This window comes from Crocodylus porosus, unplaced genomic scaffold (genome assembly GCF_001723895.1).
Source record: "Crocodylus porosus isolate Cpor-Errol unplaced genomic scaffold, CroPor_comp1, whole genome shotgun sequence".
NCBI lineage: Eukaryota > Metazoa > Chordata > Crocodylia > Crocodylidae > Crocodylus > Crocodylus porosus.
The window spans coordinates 35,754,655-35,769,058 of NW_017728909.1; the positions used below are offsets into that span (position 1 = coordinate 35,754,655).

The 14,404-nt window shown below is 44.8% G+C and overlaps 1 protein-coding gene and 1 long non-coding RNA gene across 3 annotated transcripts in view; both read right to left on the minus strand.

The window, feature by feature from the left end:
- PLPP1 (phospholipid phosphatase 1) overlaps positions 1-14,404 on the minus strand; it is a 106,717-nt gene that overhangs the window by 18,328 nt on the left and 73,985 nt on the right. For both annotated transcript variants that reach the window (XM_019532069.1, XM_019532068.1), the window contains exon 4: positions 5,191-5,248. In XM_019532069.1, the coding sequence (XP_019387614.1) occupies positions 5,191-5,248 (58 nt within the window). The remainder of the gene's footprint in view (positions 1-5,190; positions 5,249-14,404) is intronic.
- LOC109307914 overlaps positions 10,526-14,404 on the minus strand; it is a 6,692-nt gene continuing 2,813 nt past the window's right edge. Inside the window, exons 2-3 of the long non-coding RNA XR_002100401.1 lie at positions 11,247-11,251; positions 10,526-10,536 (exon numbers count right to left, since the gene is read on the minus strand). This is a non-coding gene — a long non-coding RNA (uncharacterized LOC109307914). The remainder of the gene's footprint in view (positions 10,537-11,246; positions 11,252-14,404) is intronic.

Genomic DNA, 14,404 nt, shown 5'->3' on the forward strand with positions numbered 1-14,404 from the left:
CGGTGCTCTTTCCTGCCAAGGCAGGGGGTCGGACTAGATGATCTACCTAGGTCCCTTCCGACTCTAGCTACTATGAAACTATGAAACAGAGGGCAACAGAAATGGTGAAGAGGCTGGAGGACATGACTTATAAGGAAAGACTGAGGGAACTGGGCTTATTTAGTCTAGAGAAGAGGAGACTGAGAGGGGATTTAATAACAGCCTTCAACTACCTGAAGGGGGATTCGAAAAAGGATGGAGCTGGACTGTTCTCAGTGGTGGCAGGTGGAACAAGAAGCAACACAGTCTCAAGTTGCAGTAAGGGAAGTTTAGGTAGATATTAGGGAGACATTTCTTACTACGAGGGTAGTAAAACACTGGAACAGGTTACCCACAGGGGTAGTGGAGGTTTTTAAGACCCAGCTAGACAAAGCTCTGGCTGGGATGATCTAGCTGGGGTTGGTCCTGCCTTGAGCAGAGGGTTGAACTAGATGACCTCCTGAGGTCCCTTCCAACCCTAATTTTCTATGATTCTATGAAACAGTCTTCTCCATAATCAATCCTGACCTAACCACTGGTACAGTGCCTATATGGAACGCAAGGCTTTTTAAAGCTTAAACTTTTGAGAGTGCAATAAATCAACAGCAAATTCCCAAAGCCATGTGCTAGAGAAGTTTGAAAAACATCCCTTCATGCCTTATTGAGAAACTTGTATTTTTTTGGCTTCATTTAAAAACAAAACAAACAAACAAAGCTTGACATTCCATTTTTCACTAAACTGTCCATCTGCTGTGGATGATATTACTCTAGTGCCAAAAGTAAAGTAAGATGAAAATTTTGCAGGATGCAGACAAGCTGAAGAAACGAATTTAATCCACGGCTTGCAAAGCCGTCACCTGGAATTCATACATGGCATACATCACATTAGGAATTTGCAAGTGCATACATTTAAACACACAATCAAAGCCTTGTGTTATACAAGTTAATGAGACTCTCAAAACATTATTTTAATCCCTTTTACATTAACAATTAGGCTGCTTGCTTTTTTCTCATTATCCCCAAAGTTTTAGTTTTTGTTTGATTTGCACTGGGATGGTGAGAAGGGAGACGGAACAGAAATTAATCCATGGCAGAACTCATTTGACACTGATCTATTTCAGTTTTAATCAGATATTTCTAGATTGAACTACCATATTTACTCAAATATAAGATTACCCTGACTAATTATTGGGAAGGGAATCTTATATTTTATATAGGGAAAATTTATAAAATCTGATGGAATCTAATTATTGGAGGTTTGTCTTAGATTTTACCTGCTGTAGCAGTTGGAGGTTGACAAATTCATCTGGGGGATCAGGCAACCCCTTTGCACCCCCACCCTTGCTCCCTGAAGCACGTTTCCCCCCCACCTTTACTGTCAGACCCTGCTCTCCCTGGGCACATGGAAATGAGGAACAAATTTAAAAGCTGACCTTGAAATAAACATATCTGTAGCAATTTGCAAATAGTACCCATAGACTTCATTTACCCAGAATTGATGCACTTTACCTTTTTTTGAAACTGCTACAAGTTTTAGCACAGGTACTCCATAACCATACTTTTAAGCAGGACTTCTGTATTTATACATAGTATAAACTATGCACAATATTAGTTGAAAGCCATTGGGCCAGGCCCCACCAGAGACAGCAAGATTTCCAACCACAATGACCCCAGTTCAGCACTGCCCAGTATTGTGTGTACTCCAGGTACACCTCCACAAACGATCAATGTACTAATTAGCCCCCACTCATGATGTTCTGGGGTCCTCTAAAAATGTATATGCAGATGAGGCACAGGGCTACCTAGTCCAGCTTCACTTCATGGAGGGCAGAGTCACTAATCATATGCAATAGGCTGAGAGAGGAGCCAACAGAAGGATTCTGAGTAAACTGTTTGAGGCCTGCTTGGTGATGCTTGCCAGACATTTGAGGCTGCTGAAGAAACAGGAGTCATTGGAAATGGGAAAGAAAGGCTCAGCTCAGCAGTGGGAGTGAAGAGGAAGTCAAAATGTATGCAGTGTAGTATCTCACCATGACTTTAAAAAAGAGTCAGCACTGAAGGGGACTGTACTCAACGGACACTACCATATGTCTTATTCGAATGGGTTGCATTAACCTATCTTTGTGGTAGGTTTGTCCTAGGTGGTTTTACTTGCCTGGCAGGGATGATGCTTTTCTTCTTGGCCTTGAATGACTTGGTGTAGTTAGAGGGTGAAGGCCTGTCCCTTGCACTGTGAGCAGGCTGACCCCTGCCAGAATCTATACATGCCTCCAAATGTGATGATTTCAGCTACATAATTTATGGTGATGAGGCACTGCTCTCAGGCTGTCCCTCTAGCTTGCTCCTTCAGCCTTTTCACTAGAGGCAAGTGAGACTAGGGACCATCTGAACTCCAAAGGCCTCTGGGCTTGCACACAGGATGCCTGCCATGAATTTGGGAGTACAGTATCTGAAGCCCCAGGCTGAAGAGTCTGAGAGGTAGGATATTTGCTAGTAGTAGCACCACACAGACTTGAACGACTGAGCTGTGCTCAGCTGATAGAATTAGGGGCTGATTTAGCCCAGGATACAAAATTTCAAAAAGAAAAAAAAAAAAAAATAGTGGTAGGTTCCTATTAGCATTTTGGCCTTTTTGGTTAAGGTCAAATGTAGCATTTTTGGCACCAACAGGAGGAGTGTCAGGGCTGGCTCTGGCCCTTCCGGCATCAGGCCTGGCAACTGTTCCCTGAGGAGGGATCCCATGCTCACATTTTGAAGGGCCACAAGAAAAAAAGGTTACTATCAGCATGTTTACTGAGCCATGTACTTTATGGTCATGCTCAGTGATGGCTGCTGCATTTAATAAATTTCATAGTTGTTTTTCATTACTGAGTATGCTGCTTTTAGCAGCAGCTCAAAAACTGGCAATGCATTTAATGTGGTTTCCTTGTATCTGAATGTAAGATGTGGGGCTTTTTCCCCCATGGTGGTGGGGGGACCTCATCTTATATTCAAGTAAATATTGTAATTCTAAACTGGACTGTTAAAAAAAAAAAAAAAAAAAGCATTAGAAGCTATACTGTGAGAAACAACCATGCTATGGTTGGAAGGAATGACTGGAAAACCTGAATGGGTCTGTCTTCTTAAGCTATTCTCTACTCTCTAAAATGGAGCAGAAGCAAAAATCTTCCCATCATCTACCATATTTAAACTTGTTTATGCCTGCTTCGAGTGTGGAGAGAATCATCTCTTCGATAGCTCTATCTGGAGATATTAGACATTTCCCAAATCTAAGAAAAAAAACCCTTACTGTATTTCAAGGTTAGTACTTCTAGTGCTGTGCAGGTTAAATGCCCAGGTGCCACACTACTAAAATAGATGCGAAGTTGTACCTCCTCAAATTCCTGACATAAATAATTTGGTCTCTTCTCTCATTAGCTGCCACAGTTCAGGTGAGCACACCTGCATTCAAGAGGCAGCCCTGCCAAGACAAGAGTGGAGGGCAGTGCTGGAACTCCTCCACTCTGGAATTCACTGGAGAGCAGTTTACACTTATAATATTATTCTACATGGCCTTTCTTTCTGGGAGGAGTCATTTGAGGACTTATTGTGCACAGGGCACTTTGATGGTTAGTCCCTCACCACCATTCGGCTTTTCACCAAAAGGTTTGATTAAGCTGCTACTATATAGGTTGGAAGTTGCTGGCATCTAAGTTCATTTGTGCACTTTTCATTACCTGTCAAGTGTGACTAGGGCTCTCATTGTATCACTTACAGTCTCTGGAAATGTCCTACATTGCCCTAGATGCTTTAAACCAAAGCCGTTCTCTGGACTGTTTTATATGTTGAGGATGGGAGAGAACTACCTGATCCTGAACAGTTTCTTTTTTTGCTAAATTATTTTCAAGTTTGTCTTAACAGGAAGCTTAGGAAATCTATCCATTTGCATGAGATCACCTGGATGGCATGTCCTGAAATAAGATTCACAATCCACTGAGTACAATGCTATCAAAGTTCTGAGTAAATCAGCAGCTCTGGGCAAGAAGAAATTTGTTTAAACCAGTTCCCTAATCACTCAGAGAACTTCAGGTTACAAATATGGCTGTGAGCAACTTGCTGTCAGAGAAAGTATTTAGATTACTTTTACTTTTCCAAGAAAGTCTAGGGTAAGGAGTGCCCAAAATAGAGCCCAAAGAACAAATGGGATCTGAATAGGCAGATGACAAGCACCCTGCAACTACAGGGCCAAAAGGCACAGCTGATCAAATAAAGGTTTTGTTTTTGTTTTTTTTCCCATTGCTGAAGAATTTAAGAGAACAATCTTATTCATCTGTAAAGGCACATACAAGTCCTAGCCAACCTCGTGGTTGTGTGTATTCTAAAAATTATATAAACATACAAGCTAGTTAAGTGCTGCCTTGGAAAGCTTAGCAAACAGCCAACGCAGCTCTGAGCATTACAAAGTTCATGGTCACCCAGGCCTGTCCTGTGACAGGAGATATGTAGCACTCTCTGAATCAGACTAGAGTCTAAGTTATTGTTCGGCTCATTACAGATAAAGAATCTGAACACTTAAGTCTGCATACAAATTGTGTAATGCTTCTCTCACCAGCATCCCATTGAGCACTGCTTCAAGTAGATTGTTCTAAGAGCAATTTAAGCTAAAATGATTCTATTGCACCCTGTTTGCAGGCCCGCCAGTCAGTTAGGGTTAATTTAGTTCCTTTACAGTCTTTGCATGTTTCATGAAATCAGATGCATCCAACTGTAAACATATATTTTCTATTTTTGATACCCTTGAAATATTTTAAAGCATAACCACCAAACTAAACTGAAATAGCAACATATTTTCCAAACCCACTGTCATCAAGTTCAATTGAGACATGGCACAAGATCCAACTGGCTTGTTAAATGCCTTTTATCCCTATGTAAATATTCAACTTGCTAACTGGACCTTATTTTGCCACCTTTTGTCATCCTTGGTTCCTGTTATCTCCCTCCCTTGCCTACCACTAAGCATCCTTCATTTCAATTAATTCAAAGCCAACCCTCAACTAATTCAGAGCCAGAGCCTACAGATAATCTTTCACAAAGGAGGTCAGAGGAAAATGCTGATGCGGCAAGAGGTGCAGGTCTGTGCTACAAAATAAAAACTTTTTTTGATGCCAATTTAGATGGAGTTAATATACTTACTGCTAGGAACAGCATGCAGTACATAGAGAATGAAGAATGCCCAGAATAAAATGACAGTCTGAAAAAGAAGAAAACAGGCATATCAAACATTTTTATTAATACATTTGTATTAGATATTGCAAGATAAGTTATGGTCCAACTCAAGAAAAGAACCAAAATACAAGTATTTTTACTTTTCTTCTGGGAGACTGTCTTTGGAGTCACTTGTATCCCCTGTTTCCAAAAACTGTTCCCCCAGCGTTGTCTGTAAATTTCCAATATGGAAATATAAAGTGCATTTAAATTATCCAGCAACTGCACTATGTCAGTTTTGGCAGATTAACTCCCCAATCACCGATAGCTACTCACACTGCAGTTACCAATGACAACCTTCTGATTAAAGCTTAAGTAGAATATGAGTGCTACCTGAAATGTAAATATTTCAGTTGTCTGCTAAAGCAATACGGCAAGAGCGGCACTTAATCTCTCAGATTATCATAAAATAGTAATCTCACTCATCTGAGTGTTTCCAAGAGGAAAAACTTAAAACCAAACCTAAGAGTGAAACTGAAATTAAAAAGACTCATCACAGACTTCAGCAAACTCTTGAACCAGAAAGACAACCCGTATTTCATACATCAGTGTTCTGCAAGATTGTTTTATTTTTACGAACAAGTTTTCAGTCAACAGCCAATTCATGAGTCAATGTTAAAGTAATGAGAGGTAGTATTGAATAGAAATAGTTTGGAAAGAGTATTTTGTCACTGGTGTTTTAAAAAAATTATTGGAATAGACAAATAAACATATCACTTACTACTAATTAGATGGTTCTCTCCCGGATATAAAATGTTTCTTACATCTCTGCTCATCAAAGTTATCACAACACGTACAACTCTTATAATCAGCTTTCTAGATAGAAATTTCTGAATTTTACAAGCACCCTTCCCCAACCTCCTACTACCACCTGCAAAATAAGGCCAAATGACTTATGCAAGGCACTTGGCATCCAGTAGTAGAAATGAGAGAACTCCAAACTCCTCACCCCTTGTCCAGTGGCCTATTTACCAGCTATGATGTCTCTATTCTCCCTGACAGACAAAAGTAGCTGCTAGTGGCTGCTATAGGCAAACTATGCCAAGAAGCTTGAGTGAGAAAGAGGCCACTAGTTACTGACATCAGGGAAGGAGAAGTTATTAAAAGAGCTCTAGTTTCTGTGACCGCAGGCGACTAGTAGGGGGGCACGGGGGTGGAGATTGGTCCCCAACTTGCTACTGTTCAGGACAGGACCGTTTTTTTGCCATGAGGGCAGGCTGCGTGTTTGGGGGAGGGGGGACACTAAGCCACGGCACAGAAGTATAGGAGTGGATATGGGGCTTCTGGCTTGCCCCCAGGCCCACCCATAAATTGTGCGCCCTAGACTCAGGAGGCACCGGTCACCCCCGTCTGTGACTCTACCCCATATCAAGATTATACAGGCCTGGTAGTATATAATCTTGCATTATGTTTTTGCCACATAATTACATACATTAATCTGCTATCACATGACAGAAAGCTCCTTGCTCGTATGAATTAGAAATAGATAGGATGCTGATATTATTCTTATTATTATTGAATCAATCTCTTTCAGAATGTCTAAAGTACCACCTGCCTTCTGCCTGATTTCAAACTAATACTGCTAACCACCCATTTCAGACAGTGAAACAGAATTGCCTTGTGTCAGCCTGATCCAGGTACATGACCTTGACAGATTTTTAGATTTCCTGCTTGGTATTCTAAGATATTCCTAGACTCATCCAGAGCCAAATCCTGCTGTTGCACAGTAGTTATATAGTGAAACACTTTTGGAGATGCCACTGGAAGAGTCAAGGCAAAACTGGGACCTTTAGAAGAAAAAAGAAAGCACATCCAATTTCAGTTGTCCCTTCCTCCAAAGGCATCTGAAGCACAGATAAACTGAAACGACTGTAAAGCCTGCAGAGCATTCCTCCACATGCAACATTTCTCGTGCAAAAGCAATGATCGGAACATTCTGTCTATTAAGCCAGCCAAGTGTCTGAGCCTTCCAGGCCTCCTCAGTGCTCACAGCATGCTAGCGCACCACAGACAAGCATTGCTTAAAAAACAGCATCCCCCTAGCCTAAGAAGTAGCACGGGAGGGGTGCGTTAAACTATAGAGGACGGGGAAGGAGGATGAAAAATCAATCAGTTCCGTAACTACTCAGATATCAAGTAGCTGTCAAGATGCATTTTTATTGCTTTATGAAAATTGGTTTAATAAACATTTGAAGCAAAAATATGCGTTATCAGCTTTGTTGAAATAAAACACACAGAATTTCTTATTTTGTCTCTCTCCATGCTGGTTGCTGTGTCTAGTGTTGACATACTTCTCTTGAAAGTAAACTATTTAGTCCACAGAAGGCCACCTAGTAAATTAGTCACTTAGAATAAAATAAACTTTACTATAATTCTTAACAAACAGGAAAGAACAAGACCATTCATTCTCTCCACTTGGACAATAACAGGCTCATTGTAAAACATACACCTATGTCCATTGGAAAAACACTAGGGGTGCACCAACTGAGATTTTGGGGGCCAATACAGTAGTCGATTTGATAAGCAGGCATATTGGCCAATACTGATCCGATTTCCAATACAACTGCATCCAGCTGGTAAGTCTGTTGTGGTGAAAGTAGAGGGGGGAGGGAAGGGGCATGGTGGGGCAAATCCACACCCTCCACGGTGAGGAAGGGGCTGAGGCTGAGGTAGGCACTGAGCAGCTGGAGCAGGGCAAGCACAGGATGGAGCCACATGGGGGGTGCCCCTGTTGCTGCTTCCACTGCTTGTCCGTGTGCCCCCAGACCTGCATAGGGCAGGGCAGGCTGCAGTTGTAGAGGCTACACTGCACTTGGGGTGGGCCACAGGTGTGCTGGGAGGGAGCTACAGGGGGAGGGCTGCAGCCACTCCAAATTTCACCATAGCGCCCCTGTAGTCTCCTCCCAGTGCCACCTGCCCTGAGCACAGCATGGCACCTGGCCCCAGCCCACAGCTGCAGCCCGCCTGGCCTGCCCCGTGCAGAGCCGGGGGCACACATCCCTCCCACTCCACATCCTCCTGGACAAGCAGTGGGGGCAGCAGCGGGAGCTGTCATACAAGCAGACAAGCTCTGGACAAGCCGCCACACAAGCAGCTCCCAGATGAGCAGCGTGCAGCAGTGGGAGCCACCTCCCCACAAACAAGCTGTGGCTCCATCCTGCACCCACTGCACCTTGGCTGGGCAGCACCTACCCCAGCCCCTGCCCCACTCCCTCCTTCACTGCAGGGGACATTGATCTGCCCCACCACACCTTCTCTCCCCCCTCCCCTTTCACCACAACAGACTTATCACCTGCACGCAGCTCTCCAAGCTGCCAGGCTGTGCTCCTTGCTGCCAGCATGCTGCACTGTGGCTGCGTGCATTTAATCAGCCAAATTATCAGCCACATCAGGCCAATTTCCAATACAGTCAACCCAGTATCAGACCAATATATCAGTGCACCTCTAAAAACACCCTCATCAAAACGCAAAATCAATTTTACAATCTTTACTAATTATGTTGAGTAAAATCTGCACAGTACTGTGAAACAAGATAATTTTTTTTGTAAGAATAGGTCTACCAGCTAAGTCCTCTGGCATTTTACCCCAGTTGCTTAAGAACTAATGAATCCAACAAAGTCAAATCTCACATGCTATGTGTTATAAGGTAATATTTGCAGAGTAATATTTGATAGGCAGTTATTTCTTTCGAAGTAGAAAGATAACCAAATCCCATTAACTACTGTAGCCTGTTACTAAAAATTCCAACTTTGCAAGATTGGGTTTAGAACAGTCAAAACAAGCAACTTCTGTAAGGAGATACTGTTTAAATTGATGCTGAACCTCCCAACGCATTTAGCTAGATTCAAGATACAAAAAGAACTGCCTCATTCCACCACAGGCACCTGCATTCATTCTGCTGGAGTCACAGGAACCACTTCTAGTGACAGGAGGCTTGCCACAGATTCCAGAGCAGAAAAACAGACTTTACAAATAGCAATGAGGACCAATACAAGTGCTAAGAACTTCCCACATGCTACTGAGCCTCCTTAGTCAAACTTTGCAGAAGGGAATATGGACGCATGTGAGGGAAAACTGCATCCTCCCAACAAGACCCAGTCCAAATGGCATAACCCAGGGGAACTGCAGAGTGCCACAGCCCCCTAAATCTTAGATAGAGCTGCTGACCTCTGTACAATGGCAAGAGAAAATTTAAGCACATTTACATAAAGTGTCCAGAGCTCAAAGTTGCTCATAATAGAGCCATTAAAAAGAGTGTGCTCTTCTCACCTATATATAACTAGGCAGATGCCACAAATACTAATCACCTTCAGCTCCATTATTGGGATCTCTTAATTTTTAAAAATAATTTTCTTCCTTTGGTAAATTCTGTATGTAGAGCCACAGAAATTAGTTAGTTGGAAAAATAGAGGTGAGCACCTATGAAAATACTGGTACTGCATTTGCTTTTCTCCAATTTCATGTGAAAGGATATAGATTAGCATGATCTTGGCAATTACAGTTCTGTGTGTAGAATCAATTGATTAATGGAACATAATGCATAAGGAAAAAGATACACATGCCACACACGCTGTTATAGATACGCACGGACCAACATGGGTGTAGAGCAGTGGTTTTCAACCTTTTTCATTTATGGACCCCTAAAAACTATCAAATGAAGGTGCAGACTCCTTTGGAAATTTTGAGTGAAGGTGTAGTCCTCTTTGAATTATAAGTGTGGGTATTCACATAATTTTGATTGATCACAGTCATCTTTTGCAGACCCATTAAGACATATTCTGCGGACCCCCAGAGGTGCATGGACCACCAGTTGAAAACCACTGGTGGAAAGAATAACCCTTGCCAGACAAATTTTGATGTTTATGGCTAGGAACAGACATTACACATAAACCAATTTAAGTGATCAGAAACTGGTTTAAACCTGTAACAGGTCATAAGTTCAGTGCACATAAACCAGTTTCAAAATAGCCAAAACAAGTCTGAGATAAACCTGGCTGAATGTAGTATCAGACTTAACTGACTGAGCTCAAATGGGTTTATGCAATGTCTGTCCCAGACCCCTTCTTGGTTTAAGTTAAACCAGAGTCCCCCAGCATCCCAGCACGCTCTCTGGGTTGGGTTCTCTGCTCCAGCAGAAGAGGGCTGGCCCCACCCCTCTGCTCCCCAACCAAGCACGAACAGGCAGGGGCGGGGACCTGGCCAGACACTGGTCCCAGAAGTGAGCAGGGAAGAGGATTATTACCCACCTCCCTCTCCTGTCTCACCAGCACAGACCTGCATTTCACTACTGGCTGCTCCAGTCCCAGCAGTAGCCTGGACTGAACTGGACAGAGGGGGGTTTAATTCCCCCCTCTGTGTCCCACCCGCATGGGGCCAGGCCAGGGTCTGTGGGGCACTCCCCCCTGCTGCTGCAGGGGTGGGAGCATGGCTAAACGCCAGCCAGCATGGCCCCCTAAGGCAGAGGGGGCAGGGAGGGGTGTTTTTCCCCACTCTGCCCCCAGGGGACTTCAGTCAGGGTCTACCTGCCCTGACCACCACCACTGCCCACTCTGTGCACAGAATAAGCAGTGGAATAAACCCCCTCCTGTCTCCTCTGCCCCTTTGAATAATCCCACTCCCTGCCCCTTTGCTTAATGGGACCTGCTGGCTGGCTTCTGGTCATGCCCCCACCCAGCCACTGGAGCAGTGAGAGGGCAGGTCCCTGATGGGGGCAGCACTCCCCTTCATGGTGTCCTGGAGTCCAAGCCTCTTGTTGGCACGGGGACCGCAAGCAGGGGGTCAGAGCTGTTGTGAACTGCACATGGTGGCACCGGGGCTCAAAAGAGGCCATATCCCCCCCCCCCCAAGATTCCCCATGCACCTGCAGCACAGTCCGCCTGCTGGGAAGAGGCTCATGCTCCAGGACACCATGACAAGGCTGCAGCCCCCGTCACCGTCACTTCACCCTCACCGCTCCAGCGGCTGGATGGGGAGTGGGGCTAGACACCAGCTAGCAGGGCCCCTTAGGTGAGCAGGGAATGGGGTTATTCCACCCTCTGCCCCCAGGGGACTGCAATAGGGTCTGCCCACCCCAACTGCTACCACCACTCACTTCCTGCCTGGGGCAAGTGGTGGAATAAGCCTCCTCCTGCCCTCTCCATCAGACACCAGAGACAGGGTAAATACAGGTTGCCCTTACTTTAAGCTGTACATGCATTCCTGGAAAACCACACATAACTCTAATTTGCATAAAGGAAACCCACTTTACAATGTAACTAATAGGGATATGTTCCAAGACCTCAAGTATACTGACCCCCAGACCCATTTCTATCACTTTTACAAGACAATATAGGTAATCACCAACAGCAGACAGTACACACAAGCACAGGGTGGTGGTGAATGTTACCATAATGGTGATGGCAACTACGGAAACGTGTCGCAGACCATGAGTGAGGAGCACAGATCCACACAGGAGACTATATTCTGGTGTCCATCACTCTCACAATGCACCACACAAAGCAGCTGACTGTGGGCTTCCACCACACCGATTGCTAAGAGTGAATTTACCTCACATATAATGAATTTTTGGTATAAAAAGGGTCATCTCATAACAGCAAATTCACACAAATAGAACCTGCATAAAACAAGGGAAACCAGTAACCCTGCTCTCAGTCCATTCACCTATGGGGCCCTGTAGGCCAGCATCTGGCCATCCCCCTACTTGGCCCCAGAGCAGCAAAGGGAGAAGAACCATGATGGGGACTATAGCCTGTGTCATGGTATCTCAGAGCATGACCCCTTCCTGGCGAGGTGGAGCAGAGGGGCTAGTGAAAGTTGCTGCAGACAGGGCAGGTGTGCAGCGACGGTGGTTCTGCATATGTTCGGGGGGCTACAGCCCCCTCCAAGCCCTGGTGCCACCACATGCAGTCCATGGCAGCTCTTACCCCCATTTGCGGTTCCCCCACCAAAAAGAGACTCAGATTCTGGGACACCATCAGGGACCTTCCTCCTTGCCACTACAGTGGCCAGGCAGGGGTGCAGCTACTGGGGCTCCTAGCAGCAGGAACACATGGTGGGACCCTACAACTGTGAGGCCAGATCAACTGGTGATGCCCAGCTGCAGGAAGGCATAGTGTGCTCTCATGCCTGGGAGCCTCATCAGCTGATCATGATCCCAGGCTTCCCTTACACTGGCAATAAGGCATGATGGGATCTGATGCTAGATCCCAGAATCATGCCTCCTGCTATGAATGTGTGGCATGGCAGGAAGAGTGATTGTGGGGTTTTTATATCAATTCCCATTACACCTTTACTTGCACGTCTTTCAGGGGCAGGGAGCAGGGCCATTCCCCCTCCTTCCAGTGTCTGGTGGAGGGAGCAGAAGGGGGCTTATTCTGCCACTAACCCCGCACACAGAGTGGGATGTGGCCGTGGCTGGGGTGGACAGACCCCGCTGCGTTTTCCCGGGGACAGACGGAGGAATAACCCCCCTCCCTGCCCCCTCTGCCTCAGGGGGCCTGTTACCTCTCAGCTCCATGTTCTTGGGGAACCCTGACACAGGATGCAGACTGTCTGACTCACAAAGAATCCCACCCCCACCTAAACAGAAACTGATTAAGATGCAGTGAGAGATATACCTAAAACCCTCCAGATAAGGGTGGCAAGAGTGAAACAACTGCCCTAGATCTCATTTGCATCAGAGATGGGAACAGATGACCATTCATTTACATAAGAGATGGAGAACAGAAAGCCTGAAGCAGAGACTGCAGTGAATTCTGGGATCAGAGAAGAAGGGGAGCACTGCATGATGGGGAATCTGTGCTCCAAATGCTAATCAACCCACACACCCAGCTCAGCATTTATCAGACCAGTTCTAATCTAGATTTACAAAGGATTTGCCCCCCCACACACACACACACACCTCTAAGCAAAAGTAAGTTTAATATGCATCTTGGGCCGTACATTCCCTAGTCCCACTATGGGAGGCCTATTTAAACTTAATTGGCCAAAACTCAGTTGCTAGGTTAGGGAATGCTGAGGCAAGACACCGAGTCAGAGGGGGTATGGGCAACATTTGAACAGTGGTAAAGGATTCATCACAGTGTCCAGACTGTTGGAGCCCTGACCACAAGTGTTGTCATACTTTTCCCAGGACGACTAGTGGAAGTCCTCCCCTCCCAAAGGTTATGAATACTCCAATAATTGCCTTAAGTCTGTTAAAAGACTATAGTAAGATCTGAAAAAGTCATGCTAAGCTGAGGCTTGTTCACAAGTAAAAATCTAAAACCCTGATGCTGCAAGCTATCTATTGTTTCTAAAGAAACCAGGAGATATCCCACCAGTATATCTGCTATCCATAGGAATTTCAAGCTGGCTCCTAAGTATCTGGTTACTCCCTAACCTTACGTGTTTCCTGAGTATCAATCACTTGCCTGAGATGTTCCAAACCAGATAACCCCTTGTCAATAGAAAAGACAATTTGATTTACACTATTGAGAATGCTTGAAAGAAGCTGAACTGAGGGTATAAAAATACGAAAAAAGCAGCAGTGTGTGTGCTGACACCACCTGCTTTCTTCTCAAGAGGCTGAAGGAGGCAGATCGTCTCCCTTCAAGGATCACGCTGAGAACTTTAACCTGTCAGCTTTGCAATCCGAGTGCCTTGGACTGGAGAGATCCCAGCTCTCTCTCTTTTCTCTAAGCACAGTTCAGGTTCAGAAATCTATATTAGTTAAGCTTGAGCTAAGTTTCCCCAAATAAGTAGTGAAACCAGGGTAATACTGTAATTGTTTGTCTTTGTTTTTCCTTTGCATGTCTATTACTACTAGTGTCCATTATATTTCATATGCTCAGCAATAAAATAACTTTTATAGTCAAACTGGGTATATTTTTCCTTCTCTACTTCTCCTTCCCCGCTTGCTCTGCAGCAATGCTTCTTTTACCTAAGCAAAAGATCCCTGTGAAGCCCAAAAATACTGTGGGGTCTACTCACCAAGAGGCTAAAAGATTGGGACGTGCTGAGTTTGAAACACACAAGGGGATCAGCTTGTACAGGCTGATTGACCCGGTTTGGTTCAGATGTGCCCTAATGAACTGAATGCTGGCCCATGAGGGTGTCATCCGGACACCCAGCCAGATTCAGAGGTATTCTGTTTAACTGTGTG